This window comes from Podarcis pityusensis (genome assembly GCF_964106645.2).
Source record: "Podarcis pityusensis genome assembly, chromosome: 7".
NCBI classification, from domain to species: Eukaryota; Metazoa; Chordata; class Lepidosauria; order Squamata; family Lacertidae; genus Podarcis; species Podarcis pityusensis.
Genome location: NC_138031.1, coordinates 28,845,838 through 28,868,023, shown reverse-complemented (window position 1 = coordinate 28,868,023; position 22,186 = coordinate 28,845,838). Strand labels below are relative to the sequence as shown.

The 22,186-nt window shown below is 42.9% G+C and overlaps 2 protein-coding genes across 2 annotated transcripts; one reads left to right on the top strand and one right to left on the bottom strand.

Moving 5' to 3' along the window:
- The first annotated feature begins 3,110 nt into the window (after positions 1 to 3,110).
- Positions 3,111 to 18,341, top strand: E2F5 (E2F transcription factor 5). The gene is made up of 9 exons (XM_081013537.1): positions 3,111 to 3,318; positions 10,066 to 10,175; positions 10,665 to 10,826; positions 11,627 to 11,670; positions 12,318 to 12,382; positions 13,421 to 13,682; positions 13,987 to 14,175; positions 15,087 to 15,131; positions 17,610 to 18,341. Exons 1-9 carry the CDS (start codon positions 3,127 to 3,129, stop codon positions 17,717 to 17,719), a joined length of 1,179 nt encoding a protein of 392 aa, XP_080869663.1. The 5' UTR covers positions 3,111 to 3,126; the 3' UTR covers positions 17,720 to 18,341.
- Positions 15,454 to 22,186, bottom strand: RBIS (ribosomal biogenesis factor). Its single transcript, XM_081013703.1, has 5 exons — positions 22,036 to 22,186; positions 20,096 to 20,212; positions 18,802 to 18,918; positions 18,392 to 18,469; positions 15,454 to 17,359 (listed from the first exon to the last, which is right to left on the bottom strand). The coding sequence occupies exons 2-4, from the start codon at positions 20,207 to 20,209 to the stop codon at positions 18,401 to 18,403; spliced, it is 300 nt and encodes a 99-aa protein (XP_080869829.1). The 5' UTR covers positions 20,210 to 20,212; positions 22,036 to 22,186; the 3' UTR covers positions 15,454 to 17,359; positions 18,392 to 18,400.

Genomic DNA, 22,186 nt, shown 5'->3' with positions numbered 1-22,186 from the left:
ACCACTGTCTCGCAGCACAACATAGCACTCTGGGACACAAGATACCCTTCTCCTCAGGGTGTTTTTATTTCTGCTAAGTGTGAGGCCAAGATAAGCAATGAAGGCTCACACACAGGGCTGTCTTAACCGCGGGCATGGGGGTGCATGGCAACCGGGCGACGGGCTCTCAGGGGCACCAGGCAAGCAGAAAGTTCCAGGTTCGATCCCAGATGTTCCCAAGTAGGGCTGTGAGAGACCCTTGCCTGAAATCCGAGAGAGCTACTGCCGAGAATATCGCAATACTGAGCTAGATGGACCAATGTTCTGACTGATAAATGACAGCCTCTTGTGTTCCTACTTAATTCAGCCCTTTCTTTGGAGCCATGAGGACTAGCATCTTACCACTGCTTTTAAGCAAGGGCTGTAGCTCAGGGGCAGAGCATCTGCTTTGCACGCAGAAGGTCCCTGGTTCAATCCCCAAGGGCATCTCCAAGCCGGGCTGGGTGAGACCCCTGCCTATAAACCTAGAGAGCTGCTGCCAGCCAGTGCCGGCAATACTGAGCTAAATTTATTGACTGCATTTATACTCCATATTTTTCTCTATGGAGCTCAAGGTGGCTTACATTATTCCACCCCCTCCTTAATTTAATCCCCACAACCACCTCGTGAGCAGGTTAGGCTGAAAAGTGAGCGACTGGACCAAGCAGCTTTGTGGTAGTCGGGATTTGAACTCTAGTCTCCCAGGCCCTAATCCGACACTGTAACAACCAGTACAACCACATTGGCTCAGTTGCCTGACCCAGTAAAAGGCAGCTCCATGTGTCAGCAATGCACATTGTCCAGTCAACGGAAGACAGGATCTGGGCATGTTCATATCTGACTTTGTGACATGTGGCCGCCAATACTGCAAACTTCGGCAGATGTGTGCACACACTGGTGTCTACCCTGGTCTTTTAGTAGCAATTAACCTTTCCTATAGGGTTTCCTTTGAAGCTAGCAATAAGGATTCTTTTAAATGAAGGGAAATGTCTAAGCTTCCATGTTACCTAATCTATTCTGTTCCTCAACTCAGACATTGCAGTTATATTACCCAGTTCCTAAAGGGACAATTTTATGATCTTAAGGAGGTCTGCCTGGAAATCAAAACTGCAACAATTGTTTGTGTGTGTGTGTATTTGCTTCCTACTTTTAGGTTTTCTGGGGCTTGTTTCATGTGGAGATAAATTATGTTGGCTGAGGAAATTAAGGATGATTTCCTCCCAACATCTGTTTTCATAAAGACTGAAAGATCAAGAAGCAAAATAGTTTTAGCACCCATGAGAACTTGCCCCATTTGTGAACGTAACAGGATGGTTTCTGCAAACAATGAAAGCCTCTCATTAACAGAAAGTGTGAAAGTACTTTTTTCTCTGACCTGTGCAGCCTGGGTGACTTGGGACATCTTTAGAAATGCAGTTATAATCAAATTAAACATTATGAATTATTGGTTGAGAAACATTCTTGCAAGTATTTTGCCAAAAGTCACTAGCAACTTGACCATTGTATTGTTTTCATTAAAAAGGTTGCAGTGGTATATACGTTCAGTTTGATAAGGGAGATGCTATTTATTTCTGTAAATGTACTACTAAGGAGTGTTTGGGTTTTGACGGGAGATCTTTGGATCAGTTGCTGTTGTGTTTACTTGTAATGTTCATATTTATGCTAGATGCAGAGAGATCCAACCAGAAAACCTCCATTAAAATAAATTGTAAGAGAGAAATGTGACATCTGATTACTAAGCCTCTTTGCTTGCCTAACTCTGGTTTCCCCCATTCCTGAAAATCAGGGGTGGCAGCATGCAATCAAAGGGGTCAGTTTATTCTGGAGAATCTGGGCCAGGGACCAGGAATGGTTAACTTCATAATAAGTTGGCACCTTAATATTGCATTAATAAAGTGGAGAACATAGTTTTCCCCCCTAGATACTACTGTTTGTCCATTTAGCCCTGTATTGTCTATTCTGGCTGGTAATAGCTTTCCATTAGTTACCACCTGACCCTTTTAACTGAAAAAGCCAGAGTTTATAAACAAGAACCCTGCTGGATCAGGCATGGGAAGCCTGCAGCAGGAACTAAATGTTCGCCTCTCTTTTAAAATCATTAAAACAAATGACTCCCTGCAGGTAGGAAACCAGCATCACCTAAAGTCTCCATCTGAGCATTTCTCCCTGGTGTGCAAGTTTTCTGTTTGCAAGGCATGGGGTTTTTTTTTGGAGGGTGGGGTATTTTGGTTGTGGTGGTTTCAACCTATGGGAATAGAGAGAGTTTACTGCCACAAGGTACTGAGATAATGTGTAAGCGTGATGCAAGCTCCCTAAAAAAAGGTCAGCCATCCTGGGCAACCTTTCCTGCTCACACAGTCACAACAGCAACCTGGTTGGGCGCTTGGCTAAGCAGCAGCAAAAGGGGAGTTCAAACCCCACCAAGCCTGGAGCGCGGAAGCGCCGCCGCCGCTCACCACCTGCAGGGAGTTTCGCAACGGGAACCAAAGGAAAGCGACTGCTGGGACTCAAGCCGCCACCTGGCTTGTCGTCGTTGCTTTACTTTCCGGGCGGAAAGACAGGAGGGCTGATCATCATGCTGGAGTCTGGGCTGCTTAGCGTCGCCCCAGGAAAAGTTTGCTCGGGAGGAGGGGAGCCGCGCGGAATTCAAGCGCGCGCTTCCGTGCCTCGCGCAGCGCAACTTTGCGCGGAAAAAGTCCCCGAGTGAGTGAAAACACCACTGTCGGGCGCTTCGAAGGCCCCTTTTTCACCCTCCCCGCCCCGTTTGCTGCTTCGTTTCCCCCCGGGGGTCGAGAGAGGGGCGCAACCACCCCGCAACTCTCTCCCCTCAGGCTCCACCTTCTCGGGAAAGGAGCAGCTGCCCCCTTTCCTCTCGCTCTTCCCTACACAAAACTTTGTCTCCCGGCAACTGCGCGGGCGGCGTCACTTCCTCTCCCTTGCAGGCCAGCCGGCGGTGGGCGAGAAAAGGACGAGGGCTCGCTCTTGTGTCTCTGCGGGGCAGCTGCTCCGCGCGGGGACCAGCCGGGCTCCCTCGCGGCCGGAGGGAGGGCAAGCCCGGAGGGAGGGCCACGTGGGGCCGCCGGAGGAGGTGGGTGGGGGGCATGCAGCATGGCCGCGGTCGCGCTGCCCGAGTCAGTTTCCAGTAGCCATGGCGGCGGCGTGGGGAGCCTGGAAGGCGGTGCGGGCACCGGGGGCGCCAGCAGCAACAGCAGCCGGCATGAGAAGAGCCTGGGGCTGCTCACCACCAAGTTCGTGTCCCTCCTGCAGGAGGCCAAGGACGGCGTGCTCGACCTGAAAGCGGTGAGGGGGAGATGGGGGGCTTCGGTCCAGGCGCTGCGGGTGGGATCCGGGCGCTGAGGGAGGGGCGTGCGTGTGCGTGTGTGTGAGAGAGACACACACAACGTGGGGTGCGATGGCCCTTGAGGGATCCAGCGGGAGGATCTCTGGACTGGGATCTGGTGAGGGGGAAAGTTCCATGTTGGGAGTAGGCACCTTTTTAATAACTCACCCCTTTTCTGCAGGCTTTGGCGTATTTGCTTTTGCTTTTGCCCCTAGGTGGGTTTAGCGGTTTAGAGCTCGGTTGCTTCAAATTGATGCTCTGTGTTTCCTCCTAGTTGCCAGCGCCTGAACACGCTTCTCGGTTGCCCCAACCTAGAACTATAAAGTTGGAAGAGACCACGAGGGTCATCTAGTCCAACCCCCTGCAATGCAGGAGCTTTTTGCCAACGTGGGTCTCGATTCCCTGACCCTCAGATTAAGAGTCTACTTCTCTAAAGGAGCTGTGGGCAGTAGGAGTAGCCCCTGCTCTTTTCTCCCACAGACAAAGGTGCACAATAAGCTTTTTTGTGGCTGAGTACGGATTTGAACTCTAGTCTAAGTCCAGTCCTGAAAACCGCTGCACTTGCTCATCCTATAGCTTGTCCCTTAAAAACTTGTATTTGCCCAATATGTGCTCTTTATCCCATTGTGCGCAGAAGCCTACTTATGTCGAGACAAGCTGGTGGAAATGTTGGGGACATGACCCTTCCTGCGTTCTTGAAACATATGGAGGGAAGCTGTTAATGTTTAATAGAATATTTTATTTTAATATTTTGTTGGAAGCTGCCCAGAGTGGCTGGGGAGACCCAGCCAGATGTGCGGGGTATTAATAATAACAACAACAACAACAACAACAACAACAACAGCAGCAACTCTGTATAGAGCACCCTTTCCCCTTTATATATCCTGGGGAAGGTTTTAAGTAGAAGAGTGTGTAACTTCTGAACTCTTATAGCCTATCTGGATTGGAGAGACGTATGGCTGGTGGGGCTTTTTAGAAGGAGTTGGATTCATTGAGCTTGTTTTTTAGGGTGAGTAGGAGAAACGGAGGTGTAGCTCAGCAGTAGAGTTCATTGGTACAGTGGTACCTCGGGTTACATACGCTTCAGGTTACAGACTCCGCTAACCCAGAAATAGTACCTCGGGTTAAGAACTTTGCTTCAGGATGAGAACAGAAATTGTGCTCCGGTGGCGCAGCAGCAGGAGGAGGCCCCATTAGCTAAAGTGGTGCTTTAAGAACAGTTTCAGGTTAAGAACGGACCTCCGGAACGAATTAAGTACTTAACCCGAGGTACCACTGTATTACATATTGAGGAACAATCAATACCAGAAGAGCTATAGAGTGAATCCCTTGGAGAAGTTTGGCTTGAATCCTGCTTTCTTCTATGATCTAAGTGGGGAACTTGCAGAATCTTATGTGAAGTGGGTAGTGGCTTAAGTTAGGCGAACATAAAGTTGTGCCAGATCCAACACTGTTCGAGAGCCCGGCTACTGCCACCTGAGCTGGCCCAAGCCTGCCAGAGGGAAAACAAAATAGATTTTGACTCACACCACCCATTTTGTCAGTGTAAGTTCCGCCAGGTTGCCAAGTCACGTGACTGAGCTGAACAGTGTTAGGATCCAGTTTAAGTATCCTCTGGCCGATCCCACCACCAGGAAGCCGGTTCTGGTGGACTTGCATTGGCTAAGCCACGTTGAGCAAGTTACCCCAGGTATAGGGCAGTGTACAAATTTAATCATTAATAATAACAATAATTGTGGCAAAAAAGGAAGCACTTTTTTTTGAGAGAGATTTTGAGGGGTTTTAATTGAACCGCTTATAGGGGAATTGTAATCAACTGGCACCAGGCCTGGAATTGGACACGGGTTCAAATTCCTTTTTAGTTCTCCATTCCATTGACGGCCCATGGCAAACTGCCACCTATTTCTGTGAGGATAACAATGATCTCTTTCCCAGAACTGTTGAGCAAATATACAAGGCAAAGATTGTAAAACATTTAAAACTGCTATTAAACTATTAGCAACCTCTGCCGAGGTGAGTTGCAATAAATTGTGTAGTTGCTCCAGAGTTCTGGTAAACTTGCTACTCCTTATTTTATTTGTCCCCTATAACAAAAGGTCTGTAATGCACTTAATTAAAAACAGATTCAGGTTCAACAATAACCCCCGCCCCTATACACATACAGAAACAGCAATATGTAAACTTATGCAGGCTTGCCCAGAAATAAGCTCCAGCTAGTTCTTTTAAGCTTGTGTTCAAGTAAACTTGCCTGGGATCAACCTACCAGAATAATTTTGCTAGCGAAGTAGATTGGTTCTTTGCTCTTGCACTACATAATGAAGGTTATTTTCAATAATTCAGCTGACATTTGTATTCAGCTGGGTAAAGTAAACGCAACTATAATTATACTCCAACAAGACTTCCGGGGTGGCACCATCGGTAATGGTGGACTCTCTCTGATCTGGAGGGACCAGCTCCACGGGAAACGGGTCTTTTCCGCTACGGCGAAGCGGGGACCCTTTCAAAAATCACAGGCGGATGAAGCCTGTGACCATGGGACTCGGCGGGCACCTTTAGCGCCCCCCAACCCGCAAAGGAACCCACTAACGGGCTCCGGAGCGGAGAGGGGGAAGTGGCGCGGTGCTGAGAGTCAATTGCTTCTTCCGTGGAGCGAAGCCGCACAGCCGTTGCCAGAGAGCGCTGCCTTTTTCCTGGGACAATTTGGCTTTTAAAACAATCACCCGTGAGTACTTAAATTTCGGACAATTGGACTCTAAATAAGGATTTGCGAGTAGAAAGGAAAATTGGACTTAAAAGTTTACTTCAATTTGGCACTGAAACGGAAAGATCTAAACAGGAAGTCAGCCTTCCGTTTCTTTAGATAGATTAAAGCAAAGACATGGCAAACTAGAGTTCAGAAAATCGCTTGTAAAGGATTAAATTTCATCATTTAAAATTGTCGAACCCCCTTCAGAAGCAGGAGAAGAGGGTTTTTTTTTTTCCTGGACTGTTTAAACCTGCAGAAGTGAGAGTAAAGCAAAGTAATTTTCCACCGTCTTGATCCTGGAGCGGGGTGTCAGGACTGACGTTTTTTGAAGCTCATTGACCAGAGACAAACGTTTTTGACAGATAGCTAAAAGAAGAGAAACATAGTGATTCCATTGTTCCCTTTCGCACTTTAAAGGAACAAATATTGACAAAATATCTGAAAAAGGAAACCTTGTTGTTAGATTTGTCTTTAAAAGAAAAGAACAAATAGAAGTTTTTCCCCTAGAGGGAGCCTGTGAAACTGTAACCAATTCTGAATCGGGGAGCTTGCAGCTGCTACAGATTACGATCATGGGAATAGACCTCTGACCTTGCAGGACAATGTATTCAGAAGCTCTGCTGTGTGCTTTCTGTAAAACAAGTGCCCTACTGGAACAGCTACATGAGAAGACGGACTTGATGACTGCTGCGATCAGAAATTTTGGACAGGCAGTGGGAAATTATATAGAGCCCACCCAGGAATCAGATCAGTAGTGTGCCCTGACAGAACAGATGAGGGAAGAGGATGTTGCTGAATCTTGGGCGCCAGAGATGGAGGGAGCTGTGGCCCAGCAGGAACATAAGTTCTTGGATTTGACAAATGAACTTGGAAAAAGCCAGATTTGGAAAGATAAAGTTTGGTTTGATTTGGAAATGGGGGGTTGGATAGACCCCCCTATGCAGGGATGTTTGGACTTTTCAAGTCTGGCAATGGGCCGTGAGATGCTTGGGGTTGTGGGGGCTCTTAATTTTGGAGGGACTTTGAAACATGTTCTTAAATACCACATGGAGTTTAGTGTGGACTATGGAAAAGGGGCTGATTTGTCGAGAAGGGTCAAAAACATTGTCAAGCTGGAGTTCCCACGAGTGAAAGGAGCAGACAAAGGAAAATACAGCTATAAATATGAAGAAGAGCCGCGGAAGGGACATGGAAGGGACTCAAGGGCCTCGGACATAAGATTACCAGGTTAATGCGCTAGATTGATGGGATAGAAAGGACTGACAAAACCCGGGACCAGGAGGAAGAGACGCTGGATGAAGATTGGATTGTTTTTTATTTTTTTATTAGGACTGTTTTATAAAATTGATGAATGTTAGAAAAATGTTGGAACGAAATTATTTGGCTTTAGCAAAAATGTTTAAAGAATTATGTAAGAATATTATGGTTATGAGAAATTGGTAAAAATAAGATCTAAGTTTTAAGCTTTAAGGTTTTTTATAGTAAGATAAGATTAAAATAGATTAAGGTAATGTAATGACAGAATATTATGAAATATGGAAAGGATTTGCTGCGACAATTAACAACTAGGATACAAAAAAAAGGGAGGAGGAGGAGGTCAAAGAAAGAAGGTAATGACAGTTAAGGATTTAAGAATGTTGGATTTGTTTTTAAATGTTTGTGGTATATTTTTGTTTTTGATCGTGTTGTGCTATTTTTTTATTTTGATTTCTATTAATTTGTATTGTTTGATTGTGGTTTGTTTTTTCTTTGTTTTTTCTCTCTCTTTTTCTTTTTTGTTTTCTTTTGTAATTCTAAAATTTTCAATAAATATCATTTAAAATAATAATAATAATAATAATTATACTCCAACAAAGGGCAGATTCATACACTTGCCCAAATAAAGTCCCTTTTTTCGTGACAGAATAGCATGCGTGTTCACCTTCTTCCATTGATCACTCAGCATAAAGGGCATGTAACATGAGCGCTCCTTATATTTACCTAAAGGGATGGATCTAGTCTAAGTTAGATGTACTGAAGATTTCAGTGGGATTTAAATTTAGCTAACTTCATTGGAGCCAATGGAATGTACATGCCTTCCCCTTTAAAAAGGGGGATAGGGGGAGGGATATCTTATGTAGGGGTTTACATGTGTGCAAGATGAGGGGATCTTGTGCATCCACTCCACCTTGGGGAAATAAATGATCTTTGAGTGTACAAACTAGGTCTTAGGTGCACATTGCCACATTAAGATTCCATCTTCCCTCCAATTAAAGCAGGAATGAGGAATGTTTTTCAACCCAAGAGCTGAAGTTCCTTATGGGGAACATTGCAAAAAGGCTTGTATCAGAACTGGATGGACCAGAGGCAAAAGTGGGAAGTGCAATAAATGTAACTCTTAGCTTTGTACAGTAGGTTTCATTCCAACTATGTAAAAGTCTGGTTTCTCTGCACACATCCCTCCAGCGGAGCTGGACTGATGGAAAGCGGAATGTTAATTTTGTGGTTAGGATTGTGTCTTTAGTGTTGAATGATCAAATATAAGCATGAATTTGGAGAGGAAGCCCTTAATTGGTGGTTAGGGGACGCAGGTAGCACTGTGGTCTAAACCACTGAGCCTCTTGGGCTTGCCGATCAGAAGGTCGGCGGTTTGAATCCATGCGACAGTGGTGAGCTCCCATTGCTCTGTCCCAGCTTCTGCCAACCTAGCAGTTCGAAAGCACACCAGTGCAAGTCGATAAATAGGTGCCGCTGCAGCGGGAAGGTAAACGGCGTTTCCGTGCGCTCTGGTACTCAGCACAATGTCCCGTTGCGCCAGAAGCAGTTTAGTCATACTGGCCACATGACCCGAAAAGCTGTCTGTGGACAAACGTTGGCTCCCTCGGCCTGAAAAGCGAGATGAGTGCCGCACCCCATAGTCGCCTTTGACTGGATTTAACTGTCCAGGAGTCCTTTACCTTCACCTTAATTGATGGTTGTAGGTTGGATCAAAGTAACAGCTTCTTTGCTGGTAGATGTGGATGAAAAAGCTACAGTTGAAAAATGTTGCCAAAAAGTGTATATGTATATGTGTGGGTTAATGAACAACTGGATTAGGGGGTGAAGCAAAATAGGGGTCTTTCACACACAAAAATATTAAAGTGAAATTTGTCTCTGGTGCAATATGAGCAGGGGGTGGAAGTTTCAGGCAGCTTGATCCTTGAAGAATTTACATTGGTAAGAGTCTTGGACCCATGCCAATGCAAAAATTTGAGGCTCAGAGCTTAGGCTGCTAATCACGTTGGCTGTTACTTGCAGGTTAAATTTTACTCTTAATGCTATCGCTTTCAGCAACAGTTCAACAACATAAAGTGTTCTTGAGCATCCCTGATTTCCCGCCCCCCTTTTTATCTCATTACTTCTTTTACTCAGAAGGTCCATGATTTCATTTGTTTGGTGGTGTTCGTTATTGAGGTTCAGTCTTACCCATTGCCATTATATTTTGGAATGATAGCAAACCCCATAATAACGCTGCTCTTCCATAAATGACATTAAGAAGCCTATCTTCCTTTGATACAATGAATTGTCATCCTACTCCCTTCCACAAATCTTGTTCCCATTTTTAGAAATGAAATGACAGATTATTCCTTTACATCCTGCTCAAGAAAAGCATGTTGTCTTTTCAGCCCCACTTACCATTTCCCTTGTTCTCATGCATGGCTAATTCTGAAAGAACTCATTCCCATGTGTGGAATTCTGTGGACATGTTTTAAGGAGGTCATTCTTTTAGGCATTTTGCTTGAAGGTTACTGTCCCTGTCCAAGAGTCAGAGAGGGTGGTCTAACACATCTAATTGTGCATCTGTGACTGTGGCAGGTTGAAGATTTACCCTTTTAGGCTTGTGATTAATATTCTCTAGGAGGCTTGTACAGCTTCACTGAAGCTGTCTAATGAGCCTCCCCTTTTGCCCTTCATCTGCATAAATTATTCTTTATCTTACCAGGCTGCCGACACACTTGCTGTAAGACAAAAAAGGCGGATCTACGACATCACCAATGTTTTGGAAGGGATAGATCTCATAGAGAAAAAGTCAAAAAACAGCATCCAGTGGAAGTAAGATAACTGATTTTTAATTTTCTTACATAGAAATACAGAATGCTGTTTTCCTTCACAGATGAATGTTATCACTGTTAGGTATTTATGTAACGAAAATAAGGTATATATGTAATGAAAACAATGTATGTCAGCAATACCAGCTTTTGTATTCTCTGCAGACACTAGTCTCCAAGCAGTTGTTTGTCAGGACCTGAAAGTATATTTTGCCACAAATGCAAACCCTTTCATTGGTGGTCAGGCAACAGAGGCTCCACAGTTCAGCAGAAAATCACACATGAAAACCCAAAAAAGAGATGGATTGTCTCTCTTGTGCGCAACCTTTGAAAGCCTTCCTACTCATATCATACAGAATCAAAATGCAATTTAAACTTAATTGATATTACACTATTTATAGAATTAATTTTTTTGCTGCTATGATATCTTTTCTACTTTTGCCTTTTTGTTACTCATTTACAGTAGCATTGAATTTTTTTGCGCTCTCTTAAGAGGTGTAGGTGCTGGTTGCAATACGAAGGAAGTCGTAGATAGACTGAGGTACCTTGAAGCAGAAATTGAAGAATTGGAGCTAAAAGAAAAGGAGCTGGATCAGCAGAAACTGTGGTTACAGCAAAGCATAAAAAATGTCAAGGATGATTCCACAAATAAATGATATCCTTTGAAACATGCTGTGTAATTCTTGCAGATGGAATTATTGCTGCTGTGCTTTGGTGCAACACAGAAAATGGAGATGGAATAAGTGATGGGCATTTTCTCAAATGGGAGTTTTGAGGGGTTTGACAACAGTTGATACTAATTTTTGTCTGCTATTCAAAATGAGTTGTGGGAACATAGACCTTTAGTGGATTAATAAGGGAAGTGAAATGCCCATCAGGAGGCAAAATTCCATACATGGCCATTAGCTTAGCATTAGCTACCAGTTGGATCCCATTCAGTGTTTACACAGAAGTCTCGTATTCACAGGTGCTGTTTCAAGAATGGAAAGCATTCTCATACAAGGCAGTGCTTCCTTTTTCATTTACTCCCCCATTGCTGCAGCCCTCTGTACCATATTGCATCTTGGTCCAGATCGTCCCTCATCCACAGAGTCCTTTTTTGAGGCAGCAGTGAACTGGGTGACTTGTCTGAACAGATTTTTTTTTCCATTCATGCAACAGCACCTTTGGATTCAGGCTAATGGGACTTTTTAATACCCAAGATATAAAATGGGCAGAGGCTGCTTTTTGCTAAACAACTTAGAGCTGCTTTCTTACAATCAAATGGTATATAAATTTTGTTTAATAATTAAAATGAATGTGTTTTTAACTATGCAATTTCAGTTACTAGTCCAGGGTATGACAGGCAAAATATTGAAACAGAACTACCTAACTAGCCTGGTAAATTTCCTAAAACGTACTTGAAAAAGGTCAGCAGTATCATGTTATTTTGAAACTTTCCTTGACACAGACCACTTTTTCATACATCACTCATGAAGACATTTGTGACTGCTTCAACGGTAAGTTGCTGAGAAGTTTGACATGTTTGTTAAATGGTGTCAGGAGAAAACCCAGTTGTGTTCACTATATGGTCCTCTTATCAGCTAGTGCTAAAGTTATCAGCCATGCTGGCTGTGGTTTATGAGAGTTGCAGCTTCACAACACCTGGAGAGCTGCATATTCTCTGCCCCTGCTTTATGTAGACCTGGACTTCAGCTACAATCCTAAAACACGAGAAAGTAAGCCCTGTGTGAATACAGTGGCCCTTGATTTCAGAGTAAATGTGCTAAAGGAAAGATAGCACCAGATTTTTGTGTGCAATAGGGGTGGGAAAATAAAGCTGGTAGAATATGGGGAAGTGAAATGGCCAGTTTACGATCACTTAAGACTTTCTTCCATTAAAAACATGATTTCTCTTTATACAGTGTAGCCATCCTGTACTGTTTCCCCCCACACTGAAATATAGCATATCTTATTTGATCATGTAACCCTTTGCAAGTATGCTGAATTTTATTTTGTATATTTATTCTGACATGTTTTCATGACCCATTGGCCATGTCCTTCAGCCAGTACAAAACAAAACAACAAAACAAAACCTCCCTGTATACTATCCAGGAATGTGTGTGCATGCATTCAGCTTAACACTTGACAATTACTCCACAATCAGGGGATACACTACTAGCAATTCAGGCTCCTTCTGGCACACAGTTAGAAGTTCCTGTACCTCATGTGGTATGTATAAACAGCTCTTTTAATCTGTGTGGTTAGCAAATATTAATAATGCCTTTTAAAAAAAAGTTTTGGACTCAAGTAGTGTATATGTTCTAACTGGGGCTTGTGCTTACAGAATAAACTTGCTAAATTAATAGCAAAGAATAGTATACCTAGTTTGTGTTCTAATCTGTTATTTTTTTATGTTTCTTTGAAACATGCAGCATTCATCACTTCAACTATTAAATTACCGATAGTTATTTATGCTGAGCCTGAGTGAAACATATTTACACAATAGAGGTTTGGGGTTTTTTTTTTTTTTAGAATTTCCAGGAGGAAATACTTGCTCCACATTTTCAGTTTCAAGTTTCCTTTGCTGCTACAAAAGTCATACAAATAGCTTTTTGTCGCAGTTGGAAGGAGGAAATTGACCACTATTCCAAATGAGTGTTCACATCCTGATCCAAGAGAGAATTAGTGAGTGGTGCCATCTAAATTTCCAATAAACCCAGAACATTACCTTCTGAATGGTTTGAATTTGGCACTATTTGAAGCCATGACTTTGCTTGTCCCTCACCTGATGTCATATGACACCAGGAGAAGGATAGGTGGTTGCAGCTTGGCTCAAATGACTTCATGCGCCAAATGGGAAGCTCTGGCGGTCCTGGTTAAGCTCGGGGGCCAGAGGTTTCGCATCACTAGTATAAAGCAAAAGCATTATCACTACAGGCAGCAGCAACATTCACTGAAATTTTGATGCAGTTCTGAGACAGGATGCGCGTTCAGTGTGCAATTAGCTTCCAAACAGCTTGACCATGTGAAGATATGTTGGGTTATGATGTAGATTAGAGGTGAGGAGGTATACTTGTGTACTTGTATTGTCGTTCTTTATGATTTCAACTTCTCAACTAGCACATTCTCATCTGTTCAGTACACAGCTTTCACCTGCATTTTTTTTTTTACTTGTCCCTTTTTTTATTTACTTCAGTCCAGTTTGCCTTAATTGCTAAGCCATAAAGGATGGTGACTTTACCTTTTAACTTTGCTTCCTTTCTAAAGAGACAAAACAAATACCAGATCAATCTGAAGAGTCATTCGGGGCCTATCCATGTGCTGCTTATAAACAAAGAGTCCAGTTTGTCAAAGCCAGTGGTTTTTCCGGTACCTCCTCCAGATGACCTCATGCAACCTCCATCTCAGTTGCCAGCTCCATTGATTTCTCCTAAAGTGAATGTAGATCCTCAAAAGTTGGAGTCTAGAGATCCTCCTCATCAGGGTCAATCCCTTCCACGGATACCACCAGTCACAGATGTATCAGCAGGTAGTGATTTCCCCTTTCCTCAATTAGCAGCAAATTAAAAATATAAAGGGGGGGCAGGTTGAGCTAAGGATTTGTGGGTGGAAGACAATGCTTACATGTGAGTGTTCTAAAATCTAGCAGCAAAACCCATGTATTAAGAATTAGTTAGACATATTTTTGCTATTCCCATTAGCATCGCTAAAAGCAAGTGCATGCCAATATTAAAATGTGAGCTTGTGTGTGCCTGTATCAGAAATCTTGTGTTCCAGAAATTTGCGTTGAACTAATACTGTTGATTTCTAATGTGAACTTTCCCACCCTGTAGACATCAGTTTGCAGGAGAGCCAGACTCCTGAGACTCTGTATGATGACATTCCAGATTCTGAGCTGTATAACAGCCTCATAACAGAAACTACACCTAGCTCAAATACCTGCCAGTCCTTCCTTCCGCTGGACGTAAACAGTATTCTGAAGCCGAATGCGTTTGACATTGCAAAGATGGATGAGCCTGGAGGTAAATTACATACTTCGTTTGATTATAACTTTGAAGGGGGGGAGGACAGTTGCTGGTGTCCTGAAGCGTAAAACAGGAAAAGAAAGCAGCCCAGTGCTATTTGGTGACAATGTTGAGCTGTGGAATTTTTATTTTTTTACTGTCTTAACATTGGCTGTATTTCGAGGAGAGTATCTTTGCTTTTGTAGTTGTTTTGTGAGGTGCTGAAGCAGATGTTCAAAAGGTTTTGGTGGAAATGGTATGGGATGATAAGAGTTGTAATCCAGAGTATATGGAGGGCACCAGTTTGGGGAAGGCTGACTGTACGTAAAAACTAAGCATGTTTTATTATGAAAATACTATAAAGGAGTACTTGATTGTCTCCTAGCTACCCCTCCAGGGTAGGCTAAACAGGAGGTGTGCATGGTAGTTTACAAAATACTCTTCATAACTGACCTGGCATTTTGTTTTGCAATTTTCTGAATCCTGTAACTTGAGAATCATGCTGGGTGTTAAGCCAATCTGTATTTCCATTTCACTAGAGATACCAAAGAGTAGACTATAGTGGGAGCTCTACTTACGTTCACCTTCAGTTACGTATCCTTCGGGATACGTACGCAGCAAACCCGGAAGTATTTTTCCGGGTTTCGCCGTGCACGCATGCGCAGAAGCGGCACTTCCAGTTGTGAATTCCTTGGGATCCAACCAGAGCTCCAGAACGGATCCTGTTCACAACCGGAGGTACCACTGTACATGAAATATTAAAAGACCATGGAAAATTTCAGGAGCCTTAAATACCTGTAGCTAGCTAACTCGTTTACTTGACTAACCGCACATGCCAACTGGAAATATAAAAGCCTCATAACGTTTTTTAGCCAATTTGATCTTATTGTCTATGTGGATAGCCATGAATTTGCTTTTTGTGTTCGTAGGAATAATTAACAGCGATATCATTGATGAATTGATGTCCTCTGATGGTAAGTTTATGTTCTCATTGTCTCTTCCTTCTTTACAAAGCGTGATGTCTCTGCTTCACTAGTTAACAGTTCCCTGCAAATGCCAGCTCAGCATCCCTTTGCTAGAGTTTTAGGTGGACATATACTTGAAGCAGTTAGATTTCATGATTCTTTTACCCTGTTCGAGTTTAGAGCATGTGGGCATTCTGCTGCCTGCAGTTAACAAAGCAGTGAGTTTCCCTAACTTTAGTACGTATGCCCTCCTCCAATCTTTCATTATAAACAATGCTGGGGTGACACTACTGGGACACTCCTTAGGAATGCAAGAAATACGTGAACAAAGTCAAACAAATTATCATTTTTATTTCCATTTGCCTGTGCAAAACTCCTAACAAAATAAGGAAAGGGTGGAAGACTGCAGTTTGCTTTTAAAATTATTTCTGCCCACAATTTTAACCACAGCCCTCTTTAGGGTCCAAAGTATATTTTATACTGTAGTTCCCACTTTCTTAAATATGTAGCATCATCAACACAATCCTCTGTGTGTTTACTCAGAAGTAAGTGCTGCTGATTTCAATGGGGTTTACTGTCTGAAAAGTTTGCATAAGAGTGTAGCTTTAGATTGTGTTGTTCATATGACACATTCTAGAATAATTGTTGGATGAGTAATATAGCAAGTTGAATGGCACTACTCAGAAGCACTAAGATTTACATTGAGTAAATCAGACCAGCAAACAGCTGGGAGATTAGCTCACTGAAAACACCAGGCAACCACCCATAGCCTCCAGATTTTAATACCAATTCCAGACTCCCAGGATTCATCAGGGTTAATTGAAACAGCATCCTTTTATTGCAGACTCTGAATGAGCAGATCACCCATTGTACTAATCTAATTGAGTGTGTTTTCATAATAATGGCAGGGGAACCTATAGCTGACAGCCTTTCCCACTTGCAAATTGTTACCTGTGAATTACTGCAACATGCTGTTTGCAGAATTATTCAGCAGCTTACCCACCAGCCTTCAAAGGTCAGGATGGTATGCTTGAGTTTCTCACTTTAGCCTGAGATAAATTATGACTTTCTCACAATCACCCAACAAATCTGGTTTCCTACACTCTAAAAGTGTCATCTGTTCTGCAAGGATGAAGTTGGATCATCATAAATTGTTGCATGAGCAGTCTACAAACATGTACATTTGAAACAGACTTTTACTCCTCCAGTTTTACTCCTCCTCTTGCTAGTAGTTTCCCCCTGTCCAAAGCTTCATTTTGTTTTACACTTCACACATGGGATTGAATCCTGACTAGCACACTGGTTGAACATGAGGCCTATTGGAATTAGTGAGGCTAAAATTTAACAATTTTAGTCAAGATTCGACCCATGATGCCTCTGTGCCAATACAGGAAGATTGTTGAACATGAATCTCAAACTAAACTCACCAGGAGAATGTCCCTTATGAAATGCTTCAGCAGACTCTGCCCGAGTTTTCTTTTTGCACAATCCAAAAAGTGTCATGTTCCAACACTAATAATTGCCAGTGGTGCATGAACTGCATTGCAAAATAAATCTTTGCTCTGCCAAATTGTGTACAAGGAGTCTGTACCAGCAGCATGCCTGGTCCAAGCTTTCCCCACAAATTTCTCAAATGCCATATATAGTGTTTTTCCCTTTTGAATTTGCCCATGAATTAGGAGGATGTGGGGGCTTTCCACCACCAAATCAGCTTTAGGTTGTCCCACTATCCCCTATAATAATTAAGCTTCCTTTTGGATTAAGTTTTCTCTCAAACAAAGATGTTTCTGATCTTTAGCATCTCGGTGAAATTGTTTTGCACTTCAGCTGTAAATAAAAAATAAATGTTCTCAGTCATAACTTTTCTCCGAATGAAGCAAGCAAATTCAACAACTGCTTTCTTTGTAACCTTGTTGCGTAACATTAACAAGCCAACAAAGAAATTTTAATTTTATAATTGTGGTCGATAGGCTTTTTAAAAAATGGTTGCTTCACTTCAGTGCACTTGCTGTTTCAGAGGCCCACAATTTTAGCCCACCTGTTCAGAAAAATGACTTAGCCCCCTTCTATATGTGCACCATATGGATGGGAGTCTTCATCTTAAATAACTCGTGCAACGTCTCTGCTGTTGCCTGAAGACCATTGCATCTCATGTCTTTTTGATTCCATCAGAGGCGTTCCAGTTGCTTTTTCCAAATTGTATAAGCTGGTTGTGAGCTGTCCCTTCCGCTTCATACCTGAGGGGGTGGGGAAAATACAATTTAACACTTCTACATTTTCAGTACAATAAATGTCGTGCGCCTTAACAGCCTTCCGGGATGTTGGGTGAATGTGGCAGCAATGATAATGGTTTTGGAGGCCGGGAGAATAATAATGCCAATTCAGAACTAGGCATCAGGATAGTTATGTGTTCATTTGCAAAGGACTGGTACTGTAGCTGCGTGACACAAACTGTGCTTAAATTGATATTTCTTTTCCCCTCTGCAGTCTTCCCCCTCTTACGGCTCTCTCCTACTCCTGGAGATGACTACAACTTCAACCTGGATGATAACGAAGGAGTCTGTGACCTCTTTGATGTGCAGATACTGAACTACTAGATTTGATGCAGCCAGATTGCCTCATCTACCTCTAACGATATAATATTGTAGACTTAATTTCATAACACAAGTATTTAAAATAATGAATGTAAAACTTCTGTAGTTCACCAACGCTGGGTGTACATTCTTCCTTGTACTTCATTATTTTGATCAACTTATAAACTCAGTAAAACAGAAGCTTCCTTTTACTGCAGTGCAGGGAATGGTGTTCCTAGAGATGTTACAGTAGCTTAATACAGTTACTTGAAAGCCCCAGTTCTTTTTAATTTGTTCTTTAGGAACCAAAGTTTCATAAGCCCAACTCTGCTTCCTGTACAACTCCAGACTGCTGCGTTTTATACACCTGGAAATCCTCTACAATCATTCCAAAATTCTGACCTTTTATGTCTTAAAACTTCCACTGCCAATTGTAGAATGAAGGGCATTAACTAGTTTATGCTACATTGTTTCAGTGAACACTTTTGTGGAGTGCCTTTTTAATTAGCACTTTATTTTGTTCTCTGTTTTTTACTTCTGACATTCCACATTCCTAGATTTAGGAAAGCACTATTTGTAGTTTGTATTAAAAGAGTGCCAATGCTTGTACATTAACAAGATTTTTAAAATAAAACTATACAAAGAGTTGCTTTTTGCCGATTTATCAGGGGGTGCAAATATTGATGGAATACGTACTATTTGGTGCTACAATTGGGACAGCAAGTCAGTAGCGGTATCCACATTGGCTGGTTCACCTTCCATAGCTTTTGGAATCTGATCAGGAAAACACACATGCTCAGCGATTTGGGTCCAGTGTCCATGTATAATTTAAGAAAACGCTTATAACCACCAACTTATTGAAAACTGAAGCCTAAATGCAGCATAGTAACACAACAAAATATAATATAATAACAGATGCCAAATGAAAGAGTAAAGGGGGATATTTGGAACCAAACATATAGGAACAGATTTCCATGCCAAAATCAAATGCAATAAATTAATATCACAAAGTTCCAAGTAACACAATGGGTTTACATTCCCCTTATAGCTCTAGTACACTGTGAAAAGAGGCTTTACTTTGTTTTTGTATAATGCAAAAGAATTACCTGAAAGCTCTTTGGAGAGTCTGATGAAATGGCTTTGGACAATTGCTTAACTTCTTTCTGTACTTCTGTAAATACCTTATTCACCATGTTAACCTTTTCATCGTTCACAATATTAATCTTTGGGGGGAAAGAAAACAAATTTTATGCTTTTGTATTTCAAGATCAACCTAAAAGCATTTTCTGTGCAGTAAGCTATAGAAACTCAATGTGTTGTGTTTTAAAATAACTTTGGAGGGTATACATGACACTAAACTACACTAAGATTTCAAAAGTTCACCAAGGGAACCATTCTTACATAACGGCTCAGCTTGTTCATTAGGCTGAGGCAAGGTGAAGTCTTTCAAAAATATGCAAAAATAGATTTGCATCACTCACTTCCAAGAATCAGGCTTATAGATTTTAAACATGAGAAAATTACTACAGGCATTTCCAGACTGTTGCTGTTCTTGGGGCAATTCAATCCCATTCCAGCCGATTCAGGCTGTACAATTAAAGCTGATTTGGAGCTCTGGTTAAAACAAACCCATGTTCCCAAAAGATCAGACATCTCAAGTGATGAGGAGTGACTGGAAAATGGGGGATTACTTTGCATCAAAGCATTATGTAATCTCTCCACAAACAAATCATTAAACAGCCAATGTCATCTAATCTCTCAGCAAATAAATCAGGGTGAATGCTCATTAAATGGGTAATCTAGAAGTGACCTGTGTCTTTATTCAGCCAAGAGAAAGTCATAGTTGGTACAGCATGAGACTCTTAATCTCAGGGTTGTGGGTTTGAGCCCCATGTTGGGTAAAAGATTCCTGTATTGCAGGGGGCTGGACAAGATTGCCCTTCCAGCACTACAATTCTATGAGTATTGTTGTTGCCTTTACATGCATATGGAGGGAGAACTGGGTCATATTTTCTGGCCTCACTAACCTCAGTTGAAGTTAGGGAGATGTTGGGTCAGCAGGCACAATCCCCTCCCCGTCCCCTGCATTCATTCACCTTGGATTTGAAGTCAAGAATGGGGCTAGTAGAATGTCCTGTACCTTCCATCACTCTGCAATTGCATATGCCATCCTTTCTCAACTTTGGGTCTCCAGGTGTTGTTGGACTACAACTCCCATCATCCCTAGTGAGAAGGGGATGATGGGAGTTGTAGTTCAACACCTGAGGACCCACGGTTGAGAAAGAATGGCATATGCCATAAACTAGGGTTGTTTCCATTTATCATGCACAGCACAGGTTGTTAAGATGTTCCTAATGAAGAATCTAAAACAATAGCAAGAAGGAATCTTCTAAAACTAACCTTTTTTAGATTTGTTGTCACTGGCTTTGCTTTCCTTTTAACCTTCGCAATTTTCTTGTTGGCCACATGGAATACATTCATCGGCTTCTGACTTTTTCCCTTGTTCTTGCCCATTGCCTAAAATACTGTTTTCAAGAGTTTAAATAATGTATTTTGGCTGCTGTAGTAAGCAATAATACTTAAAAGCTCCTTGAATCTTTCATGCAAATAAGGCTGCAGTTTTACACACTAATGTGGGAAGAAGTCCCATTAAAGCAACTGAGACTTGCATAAAATGAAGCTATAAACCCAGATTCCTGGCTATTCAAGTGCTAAGAAACGACACAGAATAGCCACAATTCAGCCCAGAATTCAAGTGCACACTTAAGTCAAGTGTATTAAGATTGTAAGCAACAAGTTTAAAGGGCCACCAGGGTGCAACCAGTAATCTGAATCAGCCAGTACAGCTTCATAGCAGAGCAACAGACCACCTCTCCCCATATGAACCAACCCAGATCTTGCGACCATCATCTGAACTGTAGCCTAACAACATCTGGAGAACCAGGGTCGCACCCATCCTTTCTATAAAGGGGCACTAGAAGAAAAAGGAGTTATATCCTCTCCAGAACTGTGTGCCCTCTCCCACACACAGCCATAAAATGTCCAGCTGCGTTGGCAGTCCTCTAGCACAGCCTTTTCCAACCTTGAGTTCCTAACCTACAATTCCCATCAGCCCCAGCCAGCATGCCCAATGGTCAGAGATCTTGGGAACAGTAGTCCAACATCTGAGAAACTACAACACACCAAGGGAAGTAGGGCTGCATATGGGAGAAGAAGAAAATCTCCCCAATAAGAGTTCCGGGCTGGTTGCAGCTATAAACAGGAGCACTCCTCTTAGGCCCTGAGGATACACTACAACATTACATTGACAAGGAGAGTCTGATGGGTTGGGCCAAAGGCCCATCCAGTCCAGCAGACTGTTATCCTAGAGGCCGCGCAGATGTCCTCAGGAAAACCTCAAGCAGGACCAGTGATGGATTTACGTATAAACTAAACAAGCTATTGCTTAGGGCCCCACTCTTTTGCCCCCCCCCAAATTTAAATATTAATATACTTCCTCTTAATTGTATTTCAGTTCAACAATTACTTTGATAAAATACATATTTTGTTATGTGCAAATGGCTTTAGATACCTATTAGGTGGTCCATAAATTACCACATAGCATATATTCAACACAAAAGACAGCGACAATTTGTTGCTGACAAAGGACAGCTGGACATATAAAGGGCCCCATTACCTTCAGTAGCGTAAAGCTAAAGGGACCCCTGACCATTAGGTCCAGTTGTGGCCGACTCTGGGATTGCGGCGGTCATCTCTCTTTACTGGCCGAGGGAGCTGGCCAGCATGACTAAGCCGCGTCTGGCGAACCAGAGCAGTGCACAGAAACGCCGTTTACCTTCCCGCTGGAGCGGTGCCTATTTATCTACTTGCACTTTGACGTGCTGTCGAACTGCTAGGTTGGCAGGAGCAGGGACCGAGCAACGGGAGCTCACCCCGTTGCGGGGATTCAAACCGCCGACCTTCTGATCGGCAAGCCCTAGGCTCTGTGGTTTAACCCTCAGCGCCACATCAAACCTAAATCCGGCCCTGAGCAGGACCCGGGGAGCGCAAGAGCCCCTCTGCCCTCCTCCGGTTCCCAGCCATTGGCATTTAGGCGCATTGCTGCTTCCGACGTTGAAGGGAGAGCACAGCCATCGTGGGTAAGGAGCCATTAACAGCCTCGCCCTCCATAAATTTGCCCAACAAAACTTGGTGGCCATCACTGCCTCCTGCGGGGGGCGAAGTTCCGCAGTTGCACTCTCCGCCGCTTATATATCTCGCTTACACGAGGGTAAAACGCGGATACACCCTGAAGTCCGAGCCCACGCGTCCCCCCGCCCCCGCTCCTCCCAGGGCTTTACCTTCTTCGCACGCACAGCCAACACCTTGCAAACTCGTCCGGCTTCCAGGCTCTGCCCTTGCCTACTGCACCACGTGTGGCGGCGGCGCCTGACGTCATCCGAAAGCGACAGGGAGTTCCCCAGCTACATGCCCGGGCCAGAAGTTGTGTGT